The sequence below is a fragment of the Lynx rufus genome, unplaced genomic scaffold, assembly GCF_022079265.1.
Source record: "Lynx rufus isolate CCGP_SWC_20201006 ecotype Redwood Valley unplaced genomic scaffold, mLynRuf1.p SCAF_1, whole genome shotgun sequence".
Lineage (NCBI taxonomy): Eukaryota > Metazoa > Chordata > Mammalia > Carnivora > Felidae > Lynx > Lynx rufus.
This window is the reverse complement of record NW_025814823.1, coordinates 7956314-7976889: the sequence shown is the minus strand read 5'-3', so window position 1 is coordinate 7976889 and position 20576 is coordinate 7956314. Positions and strand designations below refer to the sequence as shown.

The 20576-nt window shown below is 46.1% G+C and overlaps 1 protein-coding gene across 1 annotated transcript in view; it reads left to right on the top strand.

Moving 5' to 3' along the window:
• The window catches only part of FLT1 (fms related receptor tyrosine kinase 1), a 177251-nt gene that overhangs the window by 22008 nt on the left and 134667 nt on the right, over positions 1-20576 (top strand). Inside the window, exons 5-6 of the mRNA XM_047073320.1 lie at positions 6978-7074; positions 7474-7700. Coding sequence (XP_046929276.1) covers positions 6978-7074; positions 7474-7700 — 324 coding nt within the window. The remainder of the gene's footprint in view (positions 1-6977; positions 7075-7473; positions 7701-20576) is intronic.

Below are 20576 nucleotides of genomic sequence, written 5' to 3'. Positions count from 1 at the left end.
TGGTCTTAAAATCAAATTTTGGAAACATGATACTTGGGGATTTATACTTAGATAAAGAGGTCATTTATCATGTAGGATTATGTACTGTTGAAAACATGCAAAATCAAAGACAGATGCATCTCATTTGAAATAAATCTGATATACAAAGCTTTGCATTAAAAAAGTAAATTAGAATTCAATTTTAATATGAAAGGAAACACCGCTAGGTTTCTACAGAGAGCTCTAACAGCAGTTTTCAATGTGACTCAGTTTGTTACAATTCCAATTTCAATGGTTACAATTCAAAATCCACCATTAGAAGTGACTTAACATCGAATCAAATTAAAAAGGTTGTCATTCGGGGGAACAGTGAGGTTTTTTTTGCAATATGTTTGTAAAACTTCTAACACATAAAGAGTGATGTTACTGAGCATGAAGGAAAAAAATCAGCCTTCTGCAGCTTTAAGCTGGAAAAATAGTATAAAATCTAATAGTGCTAGAGAAGTATGTAGCAATGAAGTTCAAAACAGCTCCATATTCCGTGTCTTCAACTTACCTGATTACTTTAGTCATAAGATTTTATTTTATTTTATTTTATTTTATTTTATTTTATTTTATTTTATTTATTTATTTTATTAATTTAATTTAATCTTATCATGTTATTTTGCTTTAGGCTTCAAGCCCAGCCCGGAGCCCATAAATGGGGGTTGAGCTCAGAATCCTGAGATTAACACCTGAGCTGAGATCAAGAGTTGGACGCTTAACCGATTGAGCCACTCAGGCTCCCCATAAGTTCTTTATTTAAAAAAAAAAAAAAAAAAAAGTTTTGAGATAAAATTCACGTACCATGAAACTCACCATTTTAAATCGTATAATTTGGTGCGGTTTTAAAAAATGCTTGCTTATTGATTGATTGATTGATTGATTGATTGATTTAGAGAAAGAGGGAGAATGTGGGAGAGGCAGAGAGAGAGGGAAAGCGAGAACCCCAAGCAGGCCCCATGCTGTCAGCCCTGCATGGGGCTTGATCCCACGAACTGTGAGATCCTATAATTCGGTGTTTTTTTTTTAACGTATTCAGCATTGAGCAGCCATCGCTGTAGCAGGATTCCGGCGCAGAGGGTCGGGACACTGAGACTCTCCTCTCCAGGAAGCAACTTGATCTGTGCCGGGACTGCTCCGTTGGGTTCGTAGCCGAAGACCCGAAGAGCTGGATGCCACGTGGCGTAGTTTTTTTAATACGTTTTCTCTTTCTCTGTCTCCCATGTTTGGTAACACAGAAACATGCAGTCTGATAAAAAGTGGTCTCGTGGTACGAGGTCATGAGGGATGTTATCACGTACGCGTCGAGTCAGGTTGCCTTGAGGTTGTTTTTGTTTTTGTTTATTTTCGATCCTTAGGGAGAGGACCCTACCACACCACCGCTATCTAATTTTAGAACATTTTCACCACCCCAGGAAGAAGCCCCGTACTCTCCATTTTCTTCTTCCCCTGCCCCTAGCCACCACTAATGTATTTTCTGTGGATTTGCCTACGCTAGACATTTCAGACAATTGGAAGCATACGGTGTGTGGCCATTTGTGACAGGCTGCTTTCCCTTAGCAGTGGTCTTTTTGCTTTGGGTTCTCAAATGAGAGACATTTCTTTTCTCACAGTCTGGAAGCTGGAAGTCCAAATCTGAGGCATCGACAGGTTTGGTTTCTCCTGAGGCCTTTCTCTGTGGCTTGTAGACGGCCGGCTTCTCCCTATGTTCTAATACGGCCTTTTCCTTTTTTGTGCACCTGCATGGTATTTTCAAGGGCCATCTAGGTTGTAGTGTGTATAAGTACTTCATTCCTCATGAGTATTTTTGACGTGATTTCTGACTTGTACATGGGTATCAGTGACTGTAATCTCCAGATCATAGAACTTTTAGGCTGGAAGGAATTCTGAAATTCTCAGGCCACCCCCCTCTGTTGGCAGATGAGGCACCTGAGGCTTCCGTGGTATGCCCGTGGCTACCACAGAGCTAGTTAGTAGCTAAGCTGGAGAGACCAATGATGCTAAACAAAAACTGGAAAAATCTGGATGTTTCATGATTTCTATCTGAGTAAGGCCCCTTTCTTCCAGAGAATAACCCTTTGACTTCAGTATCGTAGAAGCAAAGGAAAGGGCAGGGGGGCGTCTGGAAGAAAGAGGAGCTGAGAGGTTTATCTTGAAACTGCATTCAGCCAACAAGAACACTATTTTTACTCAGAACACTAAAAACAGCAGTTTTCCAAGGCTACTTTTAGTCAGACTTTATGTAAGCGTCTCTCTCAGTCTTAAAAGTGATGGGCCAGGCTAGCTGGTTCATCGTGACCCGTGGTGGAAGTTTGGTGTGTTAGTATCCAGCAGGGTTAGCTTTGAAGAAAGAACCTCAATCGTTGGGGCCTTGGCTTTGATTGCAAAATAAAGCCGTACTTTACTTGGAATTGTACTCACTCTTCCCACTGAAGTCCAAGAAGGCGCTCCATTTTGCCTAAGACGTGAAGGTGGGGAATGGAGAGCGCGTTTTAGAGTAGTCTGTGTGTGGGCTTTCAACCAGAGGTTTGGCGTGTGGGAAGGGAAGGGGTTTTTGTCAGAGAGTCATGCAGTTCTCTTCTTTCTACCTGCCAGACAAAAGAGAACAAACAATGAAGAAAATATTCAGACAAGAATAATATAAAGTGTCCCTATTCACCTAAGTCCGTATACACCTACTGGTTTTAAGTTTTTTTATTTAAGTAAACCATATACCCAGTGTGGGGCTTAAACTCATGGCCCCGAAATCCAGAGTCACATGCTCTTCTCGCTGAACCAGCCAGGTACCCCCCATGGTAGTTTTTTAACACTATTACGGCACAACGCTTGATAGCTTATTCTAATAAAGGAGCATGTGATAAACCCATTTCCATGGTCTGCAATGTTTTTTGTTTTGTTATTTAAATGATGATTTTCCTGACAGAACTGGATCTCTTTGCCTCTCATGATTACAGTAGTCCCCCCATATGTCTGGTTTTGCTTTCCACGGTTTCAGTCATCTGTGGCCTAGAAGCACTCATCATCTTTCTGACGTACGGGCAGAAAGTCATTAATAGCCTCACGCTCTGTCACCGTGCCTGCGTCACTGACCTCACTTCACCTCATCACGTGGCCATTGTGTCATCTCACATCATCAGAAGGAGAACGGTGGGTGCAAGTACAGTGAGATATCTTGCGAGAAAGACCACACCCGCGTGACGTTTATTGCAGTGTATTCTAATAATTGGCCTGTTTTATTATTCTTGTTCATCTCTTACTGAGATGAATCACGGGTGTGTATGCGTGGGAAAAAACATAGTATATGTAGGGTTTGGTGCTGTTGTGGTTTCGGGCATCCACTGGGGGTCTTGGTCCCTTGCAGATAAGGTGAGACTGCTGTCTATTGTAGTTGAGTTGGACAGAAACAGTAGTTCACAGACCACCTAATTCACTGAGGGGACCATAATTTGTTTAAACCAGGTTTCTGGGCCACCGTGGCCAACGGTGGGAAGTTCGGGTCCCCGTGTGAGCTTCACACGGGGAGAATCCTTGTTAAATTCTAGCACTCCCTCTTTGGAAATAAAGTATCCTGGGGATCTGTTTCCAACTGGGCAGTGTGATTCTGAGCCGTCACTGAGAAGAGCCAGCTGATTTTCACTTGCTGTGACAATGGATATGGGATAGGTACATATTTATATCTTTATTATTTTTTTTTTTACGTTTATTTATTTATTTGGAGAGAGAGGCGGAAGGAGAGAGCGTCCCGAGCAGGCTCCGCGCTCAGTGCGGAGCTCGACGTGGGGCTCAAATTCATGAACCATGAGATCTTGACCAGAGCCAAAATCAAGAGTCAGACGCTTAACCGACAGAGCCCCCCACGAAGCGCCCCCATATTTATATATCTTGACATACATCACTAGTGAAATGGAGAAAGGGCTGACCTACAGTAGAGACTCAAAGAATGTTAGTCAGATCTTCACTACTCAAGTAGGCGTATGGGCGTTAAATTGCTTTAAAAAATGTTTTCAGGCCTAATGTGTTTTCCAAGCATTTGAGGAATAAATATTTCACTTTCCTTTTCCCTGTTAGTTTTCCTGTTAAACTATAGTCTTGGCACGTCCGTTAATCTTTATGAGATTCTGGTTTCCTATTAACTGAAGAATGATGGGATACTCAGAGTGTCCAGTTCCTTGGAGATCTTTTCCTCCTACTCCTCCTTTCCTTTGTTTTAATCAACTACTTCTATCTAGCTTCCTCATTCCGAGTGCAAAATTCATTGATGTCGGGGGGAGACTGATTATATAGCAAGTTATTTTTCTTAGCATTTTCCCCCCTAAACTTTCCAAGAACCCTGTCGTTTTCTGTGTCTTATTTAACTGCTCAGTTGTGTTGCTTTCTTTCAGTGGGACGATGGGATGGGAAGTGCCGAGGAGAGTGTGTGGATGGCGTATTCGGGTTGTTTTTTTTTTTAATTTTGTTTTTCATTTTAGAGCAAGAGGGAGTTGGGGAGAGGGGCAGAGGTGGGGGGGGGGGGAGAGAGAGAATCCCAAGCAGGCTCCGTGCTCAGTGCAGAGCCCGACACAGGTCCCGATCCAACGACCCTGGGATCATGACCTGAGCCAAAATCTAGAGTTGGACACTCAACTGACTGAGCCTCCAGGTGCCCCTGGATGGCATGTTCTTTAAGGGCCTCTTCTCTGTATAGCACTTCCCTCAGCTGTGATTTGGGTGGGTCTTTGAGGTCCAAGCTTCCTTCTGATGAATGTCAGGAGTGCTGTTTTTTGGGGGGTGCTGATAAAGACTCATATGATATGGAAACCAAAGTGGTAGGCAGTGGGGTTCACCTCATGTCACGAAAAGGGAGGCTTTCCCCTGGCCTCTCCTGGGTGAGAAAGCTCATCATCTCCACGTCAGCCGTAGAGATATTTCCACGTACTGGCAGAATTTTCTGCAGGAGTCTTCGCTGGATTTTTTCCAGCACATGAACAACTGCTTAATTAAATCTCCAGAATTCCGTGCCATAAAGTAGGGCAGCAAGTATCCTGGCCCGGACGTTTTTCAGGATAGGTGTTATCAGTTGCTGACTGTGGCTTGAGAAAACCTTAGTGTTCCCACGGATCACTGGTTTTGAGCTACATGTTGCCTCAGGAAACTCGTGAAGATAAATAAATAAAGTACAAAGTGCTTCCCTAGGTACCTGAATGGGTTGACGTGTTCTGTGGGGTTATTGGATAGACCGATTGCATCCATAAAATAAAATAAAATCCATTGATTTTAACTTAAATTAGTTCATATGGAGCCCTTTTTTCCTAGTAGCAATCTGATACCAGGACCTATGGTGTATAAAAGTTGCTTTTACAACATTAACATATATCACCAGCAAACACCGGAAATGCAGATTAAGTTCACGTAATGTCTTGGCAATTACATCTCAACATAATACTCGGTGACACAAGTCGGGGAGAGCAAGTCTGCGAGATGGCAGCGATTGGGTATCTGCCCCATGTCAGGCAGCACCCACCACTTAGATGACACAGCACTGAAACCACACGCCATGCCTGCAAGGTAGGTCATGGGTTTTCCGGTTTTACACACGAGGATACTAAGGAGCAACAGTACAGAATGCCAAGACCATGCACTTAGTAAATGGAGAACTTAAGCTTCAAATGCAGGCCTTTTAACTAAGTCTAGTTTTCTTTGCGATAATAGGACCCACGAGTAACGCTAGAGAGTACTGCTAGCCTTAACCGTGGAGTTTGACGTGTGTATCTCATCTCCCTGATCTGTGATCTGACATGAAAACCTAGAAGATTGTTCAGCTCAGCCATCTATCTTGAACTCCACCGCGTGAGCCTATTTCTTAAGAGAAAAAATATTTTTAAGATTGGCTCCAGTTTTCCTCCAAGAATATCCATTCTCCACCCCCCTAACCCTTATCCCTGCCAATCCTGGGCCCTGATGTCCTGCTTTTACCAGGCATCTGCAGCTGCCTCCACTGGGAGGGAGGGGGGGGGGGGAGCAGGAGGCAGGAGAGATCCTTCTTGATATTTATTGTGATGAGTCAGTGCCCAACGCCGCTTCAGGAGAGGATCACCCTCCAAGAACACCAATGGTTCCAAGGAGCATGGGACTGGAGATGTCAGAAATGGAGTCAGATACCCAAGGTCATCTAGCCCAGTCTCTCGGTTTGCAGATAAGAGAACTGAGGTCTGGAGAGAGAGGTGGCTTGGCTAGTGGCACACAGAGTCCCTCAGGTGGATGCCATTATCGTGTTGTATGGAGATGTGTAGATGTCCAGGCACTTTCGTGTGGCTTATTTCATTGTCTCGCAACATGCCCCATGAAGTGTGCTTGTCGAATGTCACGTAGAGGTGAATAGTTCCTTTTTTCTGTTCCATTATAGAGGGAACTTGGAGATTATGTAAGACAAACCAAGGGCTTCTAAAACCGATTTTGGTCTATAATTGGTTTTCCAAATGAGGAAACTCGTTCAGAAAGAGAAATGACTCACCCAAAATATCATGACCTTACTAATCACCGAGCTATGTCTATAACCCAGGAAGTGCGTATACTTTGTATTTGAGAAAAAAAGATCAGCCAAGCCCGTACGACCAGATTATCCACCAGGGTGGAAGTTCAGTTCTGAAGGACGCTGACATTTAATCCTGAGAGTTTTTGGTGCTACTTTGTATTCTTAACGTGGCTGCATTTAGAAACGTGCGTGAATCTATTAATGTTCTAAATGTAATGGTTTGGGGATCTTACTTAAATCATCTGGTATAATAGGGCATGTAATATTTGTGAATGAGGCTAGGACTGGGAAAAAAAATTGTGAGTTAAAAGAATTTAATATGACATGTACCCTTTTGCACGGGCAAGCAAGTTAAAGGTTCGAAGTGATCTTCGTGGAAAGATAGGACTTACGGAAAATGAGAAGGCGATTTGCGAATAATACATTTCCAAAATTTGTTTTCCAGGATCTAGTTCAGGTTCGAAATTAAAAGGTCCTGAACTGAGTTTAAAAGGCTCCCAGCACATCATGCAAGCAGGCCAGACACTGTATCTCAAATGTAGGTAAGTGACTGTGTTGGTTCGGGGATACCCTGGTTGCCTTTCGTAAGGCAAAAATCATTCCCTGGCGGAGTAGAAACGTGGCCTCTCAGGGAACAAAGGTGGGGACTTCAGTGGTCTCTTGTGATCTGCAAAGTGCAAGCTGCATATGCTCCAGCTTCACAAGGAGAGATTCACTCGGTCAAGGAGAAACACGGAAGGGATGCCCCTAGCCTTTTTTTTTTTTTTCTTTTTTGCATTTTGCTTCCGAGTTGTTTAAAAGCTTTCTAAACGCCAAGTTGTGTCTCTGTCCAGAAGATGACCACCTTTCAAGGCCCTCACAACAGCGCTTCCTAACGAGATGGATGCTTGGGACCTGGCCCCAGCCCTCACTGTGTTGTGTTTCCTTATCTGTGATTGCAGAGGGGAAGCAGCCCATTCATGGTCTTTGCCTGAAACGGTGAGAAAGGAAAGCAAAAGGCTGAGCATAACTAAATCTGCCTGTGGAAGGAATGATAAACAGTTCTGCAGTACTTTGACCTTGAACATGGCTCAAGCAAACCACACTGGCTTCTATAGCTGCAAATATCTATCTACACCCACTTCAAAGAAGAAGAAAACAGAATCTACAATCTATATATTTATTAATGGTAAGATCTCCGTTTTCTACATTCTGTTTCCCGTGAGATATAAATTCACCCTGGTCCCTTGGAAAGTGGGCATTCCTAGTGGTGAAGGACATGAACCAGGAAAGAGATTCTGCCCCCAGAAACTGGTGGAATGCATTTTCAGTGCATTTCTTGAGTGTCCGCTTCAATCACGGTCCTCAAGGCCCGGTAGTCAATGATGTGCTCCCTGCAAGGAGGGACTCTTGTCTAGTTCGTTCACCGCCGTATCCATAGCACCGAGAGTAAATGGGTGGCCCATTGCACAGTTGGATCAATAAATGAGCGACAAGATTTTAGTTCAATTAAGAGCAAAATAGAATGTAAGATTTTTTTTGTCCTTTAACACAACTGTATTCTCTTACATGTCAGAATTGTAAAATACTGTTCTTTCTACCAAATTACAAAGGTAATGTTGCTAATGTCCCTTGAATGTTACAAAATTGGTTCCAGTTGATGATGTTGAATTATTTCGTGTTCATCGAGCGAGTGTTGTAATGACAGTAGGAGCTGGCGTGTATCATTCCGTAGTAGAATGGGCAAAAGGTAAAAATGAATTGTTTTCCAGTTATAATTTTTATGGCACTGTTTTTCACTCCTTGGAGAGCGAACAAACCAAGTGATACTCCAAGGCGAGAAATGCAAAATCCTTAAAGAAATATACGTTGACGGTAGAAACGGGTCCCCAAGAAAGAATCAGGAAAATGGCCCATCATTTTGTTCTTCCTTGCTCAGTTCCAACCAATTTCCAAAACTTGTTGAGTGGGATTTAAAGCAACAACAACAACAAACCCCCAAGGCTCTAGAGAACACAAAGCAAAATTAGTTGGCATCTGGCACAAAATCAAGTTAAAAAACCCGAACAAGCAACCATTGCTGTCGATAGTCTAAATATACATGGTGGGTCTGCCTTCTGGTGAGTCCTTGCATTGGAGCGAGTTTGGGCAGGATTCTTTTTTTTTTTTTTTAACGTTTTGAAATGAGACAACTAGACCGTGTTTTACCGAGCATAACATGTGATCGCCCAGATTCAGAACTAGTTTTAGGAGACAGTAGAACAGTTGTGTGATACAGTCAGTAACATCTTTCTAGCTTTGATCAACCTGATTGAGACTCAGCTGCTTCTCTGCTCCTGTTTTTACATGTTGCACTTTTCCAAGGGGGTAGATAACAACTTACTAGCAGTTTGCCATCACAGGAATGGAGCAAGTGTACTTCAAAGTAAGAGGGGGGAGTAGGCCTGGGATCTTGGCTTGGGGAAGTCAGCCCACTTCCCACAGGAGGGACGTGAGGGTGACAGGCAGAAAACGCTGGAGTGGGGAGCGGCGCAGAGTAGGGACGGAGACTTCCAGAGAGGTACCTTTGCAGCCCACGGAAAAAGCAGACACAACCTTCGATAGTGGTGCAAAAAAGTCACGGACCCAGCCACCCGTTCTCTTTTTCTAGTTCCGCATAGTGTGTTATGTTCTTTCTGGCGCTCGTGGAGGAAAAGAAAACGCTTTTATTCCCATCTCTCCAGAGGAATGGGAGAAGATTCATTCGTACTAAAATTCTCCTAAGAAACTTTTTCTCCTGTGGGTTTATCAGAATCTGACTTGCAAATCAGATACTCAGATGGGTAAAAAACAACCCCAAAAACATCTCTCTTATTTTTATCCGAAAAAATAACGTTCAGCTCTTTTCACTTTTACCTCCTACACACCTATTAAACTGTACTCTGAATAGTAACACCAGTTTTGTGGTCTTTCCTGATAGTGATGTTGATCTCATAACACTCATAACACGCTTCATTGAAGTCCAAGGTAGCTGCGATATAGTTTAGGAAGCAATTGTAACTTTTCCAAATCGTGTAACATTTTACGCATTTCCTATTTTCATTTGTTTTTTCAATTCCTTTGAAAAAATGCAGTCGTATGCTTCCATGGTAATGGAATACATACTACGTTGCGGGTTTAATTTCTTTCGGGGGCACGAAACCTACCTCTGATGAGTCAGAATTGTCTCTGGGATTAATAAAACTCCAACCAGTTCCTGATACACAGCTGTGATTACTCACTAGTCGTTCACTGGTTGTCACTTATTTATTATTGTTGAATGTTTACTTCAGAGCACATTATTCTGTCTGGAGGACTTCTCTCCTGAGAAGCATCTGGAGACGTATTGGCATTTGATTTTGGTTTTCTCTAAAGATGAGAAATGGTGTGAGACACATCTTCTGAGAGAGACTTAGGTTTGTGGTCCGATGGGGTGCCAAGGAAAAGAACCGGGCCGTGTAGCTTTGTCCGTGGAGAGCCAGCACGTGAATTATAACCCAAACCATTATGTAGGCATTGTTGATTCCCTGCTGTGTAACCGGCAGTCTTCCCCCTTCCCAACTGGGCACTGATTCGCACACCACATCTCATCCGTGGTATACAGAAAGATCAACATTGCCACTTTGGCATTACAGCTTGTTCAGATCCCCCAAGCCTCTGACATAATACGTTACGTCAATTTAATTATTGGAGTAATTAACGTTAAGTACCTTAATTACTGAATGGTCTGGTAAATTACAATTTCCTTTAACGTAATAACTCCTTAACGTTTGTATTTTCTTTGCGTTTAAACCAACGGGTTTGTTTGCGTCGTGCCATTTTGTTCTCGCCACCGCCCCTCGAAGCACTCCTTTTCGTTTTCCAAGCGAAGGACCTGAGACCCACTTCACGTTGAGGCTACGTGGGGAGTGACCAGAAGAGTATTAGCAGCAGAGTAAGGGAGTCAGGTTTTTCCCTTCCGAGTCTCCGTGGTGGGAGGACATCCAGAGAGGGCAAGACAGAGGCGGGGGGACCAGGGAGGGGGTTGTTGAGTGCACTGAGGCAGGAGAGCTGGTGGTCCCAGGTCGCTTTGGCAGCCACGGGGAGGTGGAGGAGTCGGTGGGTTGGAGGGATTCAGTTGACCTTGGTGAGTGGTTAGGTCGTGGCGGGTGAGGGAGAACAGTCAGAGACCCTCGGATTTCCGGAGGGGACCTGGGCACCTTGTTCCCAGACCCATACTCAGGGAGAGCTTTGTCTCACTAAATGACACCGATGCAAAGACAGTCATCCTCCTCTCCCGATACACCCTGGGCTTGGGCTTGATAAAATGGCTGCTGAGTGGGAGTAGTTGAAAGACACTAAATGCATTTTAAAAAATTGTTCCCGCAAAATGAATGGATCCCACCCCCGCCCCCCCCCCAGACTCCCCGCATAGTTATAGCTACAAAATTCTGGGTCACAAAGAAAAGCAAATTGTAAAGCGCTCCTTCATGCTTTGCTACTTGCAAACTAAGATTTCTAGATGACTAGTAATGTAAGGGCTACTTAGGTGGTGTTCACCCGCCCCTTTGCAGAGAGGAAGGAATGCGTTTGCATGGCTTTTCTGCCGCTGGTATACACAAGAAATTGGCTCCAGCTCAACCTTTCCTAAAAGGAGGATTTCATTGAAACTATTACGGTAATATGTGAGTTGGGGCCATAAAGTAAGAAAATGGAGCAGAAGTTTTTAATGGCATCTCTGAAGTATTTAATATTTTGTCAGCGTCTCCGGTTTAGTTACGAAGACCTTGAACTTAGCATGATGAGTTCCCCACACTGTGAAGTCATCCTGGATTCCTCCTCTCTCCACGACTGAGCCTTTCCGGGCTATTTAAGAATAATGTCCTCTGTTGAAAAATTAGAATGGAAAAGGGGGAAAAAATGGATGTGCATGTGTTACCTGCTGGGTGAATATCTCCTACCTCTTCCCTGTAGAAGAAACTCATCTTTTTTTTATCCTGCTTCTCTTTACCTGATTGCTTTTCTCTCCGAGACTATGGAAACAAAGTGGAGAATTTTCGTAACAGATTCTCTCCTATGTGTAAAACTCATGAGACGTGCATAGCAGCTTAATTTCAGGTAAAAAAAAAAAAAAAAGATGATCAGACACGCTGGGTACATCAATGAAAAGTAGTAGAGGTTCTAATAACTCTGATATTCTGGGAGAGATGGGACACCTGGCTGGCTCATTCAGTGGAGCATGTGACTCTCGCTCTTGGGGTCATGAGTTCGAACCCCATGTTGGGCACAGAAATTACTTAAAAGCATTTTCCAGATACTCTGGGAGGGAATGATCATCACGCCTTCACGGAAAATGAGAAAGAGCTCTACCTGGCTATGGGACGCCCAGCAAATAAAAATACTAATGGCACAGACATTCTGAGAAGGGTCCAATTACTCACTTGTTTTTGTTTTTATTTTTTAAATGTTTATTTTTGCGAGAGAGAGAGAGAGAGCGCACAAGGAGGAAAGGGGCAGAGGGAGAGGGAGACAGAGAATCCAAAGCAGGCTGCATACTGTCAGTGCAGAGCCTGATGCAGGACACAGGGCTTGAAGTCACAAGCCGTGAGATCATGACCTGAGCCAACGTCTTAACGACTGAGTCACTAGGGCACAGCCCGATGTACTCGTTTGTACAGTACTTCAGTTTCCTGAAGAGCTTTTACATAATTATCTCTGAGATAAACTATGCGGGTCTTATTTCTTCCCTTTTCTGGATGAGAGAGCAGCTTCAGCGACCTTCATGAGACAGAGCTAATAAAATGACAAGCCAGGATGGGGATCCGGGTGATCCCCGGGTGTTGTCACGACCCTGGCGTTTCAGCTGCTGACTTCAGACAACACTAATTGTCATTCGGTGGATTGTCTCGTTCTTAAAATTTTTTAAATTTCAAATTCAATTTCTTTTTCTCTCGAGGAGTGATCGGCTAAGCTGGTTTCAGAGTGTTTTTCCGAGCGACAGATAGACCTTAGAGAAACTTCTCTTGATCCCAGAGAGCCTTGTGTTGTCGCCTGTTGGGAAGAGTCACCTGTTTGGGTGCCAGTCGCACGCCCGGTGCTCCGTTACCCTGCTGTGTTCTAGCTCACGCGACATGGGAAGGAGACGTCACTCTATTTACCAAGTTGATCAGGGCTTTTTATCTTTTATTTAATTTAATTAATTTTTTTATTAAAATTTTTAATGTTTATTTTTGAAAGAGAGAGACAGAGCACGAGCAGGGGAGGGGCAGAGAGTGAGGGAGACAACCGAATCTGAAGCAGGCTCCAGGCTCTGAGCTGTCAAAACAGAGCCCAACACGGGGCTCAAACTCACGGACCATGAGATCATGACCTGAGCCCAAGTCGGCTGCCTCGCCGACTGAGCCACCCAGGTGTGGTCAGAGCTTTTTAAAACGTACATCCCAACCTGCTAATGGTCTGTGGAAGCAAATTAATGGGTTGTAATCGGCATTAAAACAGTAACAATAAAGCAGAATAGAATGGAAAATATCCAAGTATATTGCAAAACGCAAGGGTCAGTGTTATTTAGGGAAACTTTTTTTTTTTAACTTTTTTTTTTAATGTTTATTTTGGGGACAGAGAGAGACAGAGCATGAACGGGGGAGGGGCAGAGAGAGAGGGAGACACAGAATCGGAAATAGGCTCCAGGCTCTGAGCCATCAGCCCAGAGCCTGACGTGGGGCTCGAACTCGGGGACCGCGAGATCGTGACCTGAGTTGAAGTCGGACGCTTAACCGACTGAGCCACCCAGGCGCCCCATAGGGAAACTTTTAAATAAAACTTTTGTTTCCACGTTATGCACATACGCATACACACATGTACACACTTGTATTTTACGTGTGTGTGCGTGCGCATATGTGGATCAAACGGAAACAAAAGTTTAAAGAGTCTCATGTAAAATGTATGTCTTATTATGGAGCTCAGTAGAGTCAGTTAAAAATTTCAAACTTCCCCAAGTTTAAGCAAGTAAACTTAGTAAAGTGTTAGCTAGTGTAGACAGCGTAGGTCATCCCTATACTTTGTGTTGAGGGAAACAGCACCAGTTATAAGCACGACGGTGTTTTTGGCACCGTGCTGACGCAGAGGCGTGGGGACAGCTCCGTGGTGGAGAGAACCGCTCTCCTCCCGTGGATGTGACCGCCCCGCTGCTGAGTGCTCCTGTACAGGACAGTCACCGCGTTCCCGAAACGCGTCTCCCGCAAATCGGTGTGACCCCGGAGGGGCCGTCGGCAGACGGAGGTGATCTGCAGACGTGGGTCACACATCTGCTCCGTGCAAGGCCCCGTCGCCTGTTCTGTGGGAGGCACGGAGAGCAAAGTTCAGGGGTCTTAACGATTTTGGAGTCCCCCTGGGCTAGGACCATGACTCAAAATAGATTTGGGAGCATTTTAAGATGCACAAGTTTAGCTTTCTTCGAGAACAACTGTTGTTCAAAAGTGGGTCTTTTAAAAAAAAATGTTTTTTAACCTTTATTTTCTGAGAGAGAGATGGCATGAGTTGGGGAGGGGCAGAGACAGAGAGAGAGAGAGAGAGGGAGAGAGAGAGAGGGAGAGAATGTGAAGTAGGCTCCAGGCTCTGAGCTGTCAGCACAGAGCTTGACACGGGGCTCGAGCCCACAAACCACGGGATCAGGACCTGAGCAGAAGTCGGACGTTTAACTGACTGAGCCACCCAGGTGCCCAAAGAGTGGGTCTTTCTAAGGAGTGAAGACGAATCTTCAGCGGTCCTTCTTGAGTCCCCCGTGCCAGTGTCCCGTGAAGCGTGGATGTTCTAACACTGCCCTCCATTGGGTTCCTACCCGGGTCTCACGCACAGCGGGTCCCTCGCCGGCTGCTCAGGTGACACAGCTCAGCCGGGTGATGTCTGGGCAGTTAGCATTTGTTGCCCAGTTTGCTCTCCTGGTGTGGCCAATCCAACCAGCCGAGCTGCCCTTACACGCAGGGACATCAGTGAAAACAGTAGTGGTCTGCATGCAGATTTACTTACGGAGCCTCGTGGCTTCCACCTTTTCCCCCGCGGTGATGACAACATTTGTAAGGTGGCACGCGCAAAGGCTGTTGGGATTGCATCCTCTGGCCTGCCCGGTCAGATCCACCGCGCCGTGTGGGCCAGGACCGTGATGCGCGGGGAGGGCATCGCGGGGCCGGGCAGACTCTCAGAGCTTCTAAAATCCTTTCAGCGGAATCGCTGGCATGTTTTCGTGAGAGAAACTTTAAAGAGAAAATCCCGTTCCTCTTCGTCAGAATTCTCCTCCAAGGGGAGAGAGGCTTAAACAGTTTACATTCTGTAGAACGAAAGAAAATTCAGAGACCGACTCTGACAAACAAAACTCTTACCCGGACTAGCTGGCTGAATTCTTTAGGTCTGGATTTCCTGGCAAAAATCTATGACGTTATCTGTTATTGCTTGGTTAATGTTGAAGGGCATCTCCGGTTTTAAAAGTCAGTTTTCATTTGTTGCCATTTTAACATCGTTGCCTCATGTGTTTGTTCAGGAGACAGATGATCACATGGGGGTGAACAAAGTTGGGGCTCTCGGCCTCCTGGAAACCCAGGTGGGCTTCCAAAAACGATAGCACTTTCAGGCTCATTTGCATTTCCGGAATTCTACCACAAATGATCTTCTTTAAGGAATTCCTGGGAACATTCTGGCCTGTCTCTGCATACAGCTTCATCAGAAATCTAGTGCAAGGTCAGATTTTGCCAGTTGGGTTTTTTTTTTTTTTTCTTTTTTGCATGTTGATGAGGTTGTGTAAAAAGGGAAGGAAATATCTCTAGGATTTAAAATATACACTGATGACACTGTTGATTGGAATGGCAGAATTTTTTCCTTGGGAAACAGACCCCTCTACACCCTAGGTCTGTACTCCCTCTAGGGCCCAAGCATGAAGGAGATTATCCATTCTATCCATCACTGGGGACAGCTGATTAGGACCACATGGAGAGAGTTTAGAGAAGAGTAACTTAACTCTTATCCATTCTCCTTTCCAGCTATGTGAAATTTTGATAGAAGGCCTTCTTGGTATCTTTAAGCCCTGACATTTCACATTTCCTTTCTAGAAACATTTTTGTCATTAGACGCCAAGGGTCTTTGGCCATAGAAAACACTTCCATGTGACTGGGATAGAAACCACTCATGTTGGTAGATCTGTTGATAGTCGAGAGCATTGCATTCTCTTTCCTTAGCCCCTGCCCCAGACCTTGGGTTCACCTAGCATATTCCTAGGGATTCGGCCTGAGCACTTGATGGTACCTGCCAAAAGTTTGGGCCGTTCCTTCAGAAAGAGAGCATTTCCCAACACTCCCTAGGCTCCCTACCAGAAAATATGGGCATGCCGGCCTGCTAAGCTTTACTAGCAACTGCACACTTGGGTATCACCAGGCCTTGAGTACAGCTACATAAATACTAAAAAATAATCAGAATGAACATAGTCTCGATTGAGCCATTTGGACACAACCTAAGACTTCGAGACGTTAACGATTGAGGTACGATCGTGAAATCTCAGGATGGCAGTGAAGTCCAAAGGCAATAAAACTGACCATACCCTGTCATTTTCCTTCTACGGTGAAGAAGCGTGGAAAACAGTACCTCAAAACTTTATGGTTTTAAGGATTTTTAAAAATCTCCTTTAAGTAATCTTTTAAGAAAAACGAGCAAGGGACTTTTTCAAGGAGAAATCCCCTTAAGCTGAAAAGGCTTTAAGTTTCTGACATTTTGTAACGTTCTTTAACAATGATAACAAAATGCCTGCCCTGCCCGGAGACCAAGAGAAGATCTGTTTTGATCTTTATGGTCCTTGCGGGTCTGATACTCTTAAGTTTTCCTTTACTCTTGAAAAGATCCGTTGTTTGGTCGTCTGTGGCATGCTTTCTGGGTTACCTGGGCATCCTCGTGGCTCACCGATGGTGCTGCTTAAAAATCGGTGACTTACTGGGACCGTAAACACCCTCCCTGCTTTCCCTCATCACATGTCCACCACGTCAACGACATGCTCGGATTCCAATTAGGTTCAAATCCCTGTTCTGATTCCGGCTAAGTCTTTGACTTTGGACAAATTCCTTAGTAAGAACGATCGTTAACCCCAAGGTCTTACCCGGCTGGACGCCATGCTAAGCACTTCGCATATGGTGAAGCCCTGCGAGTGACGCTGTCATTCTTGTCTCCATTTCACAGAAGGGCCAGGGAACTTGCTGCCACAAGTCCCGCATGTGGTACATGGTAGAGAAGGCAGGAAAGTGCTTGCCCTTCCCCACCTCCAACGGTCGAGAGGTCGTACCCGTGAACTTGCGAGGTGAGGGTGAAACATTGCGTTTTAGCGTTGGGCCTGCCGTGTGGACCACCTGCGTGTCTACTGTGACGACGCCTCCTGTTGTTCATTCGACCAGCTGCTGAGCCTCAGCTTCCTTGCCTGTAAGATGGGGAGAGTATTACTTCTGGCGTCATTAGGAGATTAAATGAGATAATAGACACAGCCCTGTGCCTGCACTTGGGAGGACCAATTGGCGGTAATCACTCTGTGTGAAAGGCGGCATGCTGGGCAGAGTAGAAATCACAGAGATGAGGCCCTCAACTCTCAAGGGGCCGGTAATTGTTCGAGCAAATGAAATAGGTTATGATGAGCCAAGGAACACAGACTAGGGACCTTCTGCCTGGGGTGCTTCCCCCCGCCCCGCCTTCCCATGCCTCCCTCCAGCTCTTCTGTACCAGCAGGTCTCGAGTTAAACACCCCCCCCCATTCTGGAAACCTCCTCAGGGTCCCCCGAACTAGCTTTGGAACATTCCTTTCACATGGGACGCCCCCCCCCCGCCCCCCAGCCTCTGGGAGGACCAGGGCTGACAGTGCGAGCTTAAGCACCCGGTGCAGGGTCCAGTGACGGGAAGTGCTCAAGAATGTTCGCCAAATAAAAGAGACCGATGTGGGATTTTTCAGTTACGCTAGCCTTACCTCACCTCCCGGACTTGGACAAGGAAATTGAGGGCACGCTGAGCAAATGAGTAAAACCTTGGGAGCAAGAACTCACCTGTCATGTGACGGGATCACGATCCAAAAAGTCTCCTGCAGACAGAATAGAGAGCTGGGATTAACAAAATGAGATGTGACAGTAATTAGTGTGAAGGACTATGTGTGGCTTGCAAAACCCACTGGCCGCCCTAGGGCCGTCTGGGAGAGGCTGTGGCTGAACGAGCGCGCACGAGGGAGACTCCACATCGGCCAAGGCAATGAATCCAGTCTCGGGCTGCATTAGTAAATACGTGGCATTCGGAATAAAGGCGGTGCCCGTCTTGCCGTTTAGTTTGTGCTTCAGGACGGACCACGAAAACGGGAATTTTAAGCAAGTTGCTCGACCCCTCCAAACTGCATTGTCACCATCTGTAAAATGGGCACCCGCCTCAAAGGGTTGGGGGCTTTAAATAATTGGATGACTTTATGATCTTCGCTGGCAAGGAACAACCCGAGAAAGGAACTGAAATGTTTGAAGAGGTAAAGAATTGCACGGGGGAAAATAGGAGGCACTATGTGATAGCCCCTTTCAAAGTTTTCTTTTTTTAAAAAAAAAATTTTTTTTTTAATGTTTTTATTTATTTTTGAGACAGAGAGAGACAGAGCATGAACGGGGGGAGGGCCAGAGAGAGAGGGAGACACAGAATCTGAAGCAGGCTCCAGGCTCTGAGCCATCAGCACAGAGCCCGATGCGGGGCTCGAACTCACGGACCGTGAGATCGTGACCTGAGCCGAAGTCGGACGCGTAACCGACTGAGCCACCCAGGCGCCCCCAAAGTTTTCTTATATGAGGAAGAGACCAAGCTTCTTCAGCTCTATGACCCTAGATGACAGAGCTGCTATCTAAGAACGAAAGAAGTCAAGATAGGCAGCTTTCAGCTTGACATAAGGAAACACTTTCTAACGTCCAAAGCTGTCCAAAATGAAGTGTCTCGGGACGTGGTGAGTTCCCCGTGTGTCTGGCTATTCAAACATAGGGCAGGTGCTCACTGGGTGGGTTTGGACGAGATGATGCCTCAGCGTCCTCCCGCTGTTGAGACTCACCGGGGACTTGGCACGTGTCGCTGTCACTTACCGACATGTGGCTCAGGTTCGTTACGTGCTTCGTACAAACAGCCCACTGGAATAAATTCCATCGTAGGTCGCCTTTTACGGAAAAGTTGCAGAAATCTGATACGGTGCTCGAGGTGGCGCACGTCCGGCTTTGGACCCAGATCGGGGTGATTCCGAAGCCCCCGCTCTTTTCCAACATGACCCTGCCCGGGCTTCTGCCCCAGCCCCCTCGGGGCTTTGTGTGCAATGTAAACCGGAGCTGGGGGGGGGGGGGAGGTGCAGCGTGGCACAGGACTGTGGACTGCAAGCGTGGGGGCCACATTCAGCCGACATACGTTTTGACTGGCAGGCACAGTGCTTTTGGCTGCCAATATTTAATAATTAGAGGACTTCGCATCAAAACCCGATTCCCTGCTTGTCTTTGCAAACTGGAAATTAGCCCTCCTGGCCCCTGTTCCACTTGGCAACCGCCGGCCACCCCGAGTAAGGATTGCCTCTCTCAGACCTGGTCCCCACGCGCCCAACGGCCAGCTTTCTCACCGTCTCTCATCCTGCTGCTCCGTTCGTTTGCCTCCCCCGCCCGGCCCGCAGAGGGATGTCACTGTGCGACGCCCAGTGGGAACCTTTCAAGTGAATGAACGACGGATCATCAGCGTGGGTGTGGGAGAGTGCTTGCTGCATTTCCTAGGTGAGGAGGCTGTGGCCGGAGAGTCCCGTGGTGGCACAGGTTGCCCGTGTAGGATGTGAACAGAGCCCTGGCTGCTGACTCCCTGTGCCCTCGACTGTGGAAGGAACGCTAGCCCGATCGCTGCCCCCTGGGAGAACCCGTGTCCTGTACTTGCTGGCTGTACCCTTGGCAGGATTTCCAGCCCTGGTAAAACAGGGCTTTCTCTGACCGCCCTGGGTGGGGACGGGGCTGTCGCAGAGATGACCACAGGGGCGCTGGCACCTTACAGCAGAGAGAGCTAACTCAGCTGGATCTTAATAGTGAGAATTACTTACCAGTCTCTTGTTTTGTATTTTTAACTTCTGTCAGAAGCTCCGTGTCACCCCTCCTCTGTGCCACCATTTCTCCCATTGAGGTGGGTATTTGAAGGTGGTGTTGCTCCCGAGTCACTCAGGAGGGTTAGGGCCAGATTTTGATTTGGTGGAGAGAGAATGGTCTAGAATCAGGAAACCTGAATCCAGTTTTGGCTCAGCCATTAATACTATTCCTGTGCTTGTGGGAAGGCCTCTCCTCTCTGGGCCTCTGTTTCCTCTTCTTTAACATGAGAGACTGGGATAGGATATCGTAAAAGCCTGTTAACAGTTTTGCAACTGATGATTCAGAGGTAGAACTGGGAATAATAGGACTTGGGACCATGGCCAAGATCTTGGCGGTAGAAGAAAGAGTCACAGTAGTCCTTCAGAGCTCCTTGTTTTTTCCTCTCCTCTCTCCTTCATTTCCATTTCATTTCTTTCCTTGCTTCCTGCCATCTGTCCTTTCTTCCATCTTTCCATCTGTCCATCCTTCCTTCCATCTTTCCTTCTTTTCTTCCTTCCTTCCTCCCTCCCTCCCTTCCTTCCTTCTTTCCTTCCTTCCATCTTTCCTTCTTCCCTTCCTTCCTTCCTTCCTTCCTTCCTTCCCTCCCTCGCTCCTTCCCTCCCTCCCTCCCTTCTTCCCTTCCTTCCTTCCTTTGCCACTCTTCCTCTCTTCCTTCTTACCATCTTTTCTGTCCTTCTCTTTTCCTTTTCTTTTTGGGATGCTACAGTTGATGAAGATGAAGAGCTTGACAAAGGTCACTCATTCGGTGAACCCCAAAATCCGCTAAGCAGCTCGGTGTGAACACCCAGTGAGCGGGGTTCCAGGGCACAGGGGAAGCCTGAGACCTTGGCCTGCCTTGATCTTGTGGTCGGGTCGAGATTTCCGTCTACCCAGCGCTGCACTCTTGTTTAGATCTTCAACTAACTTATCTAGATCTTAGCTGTGGTTTT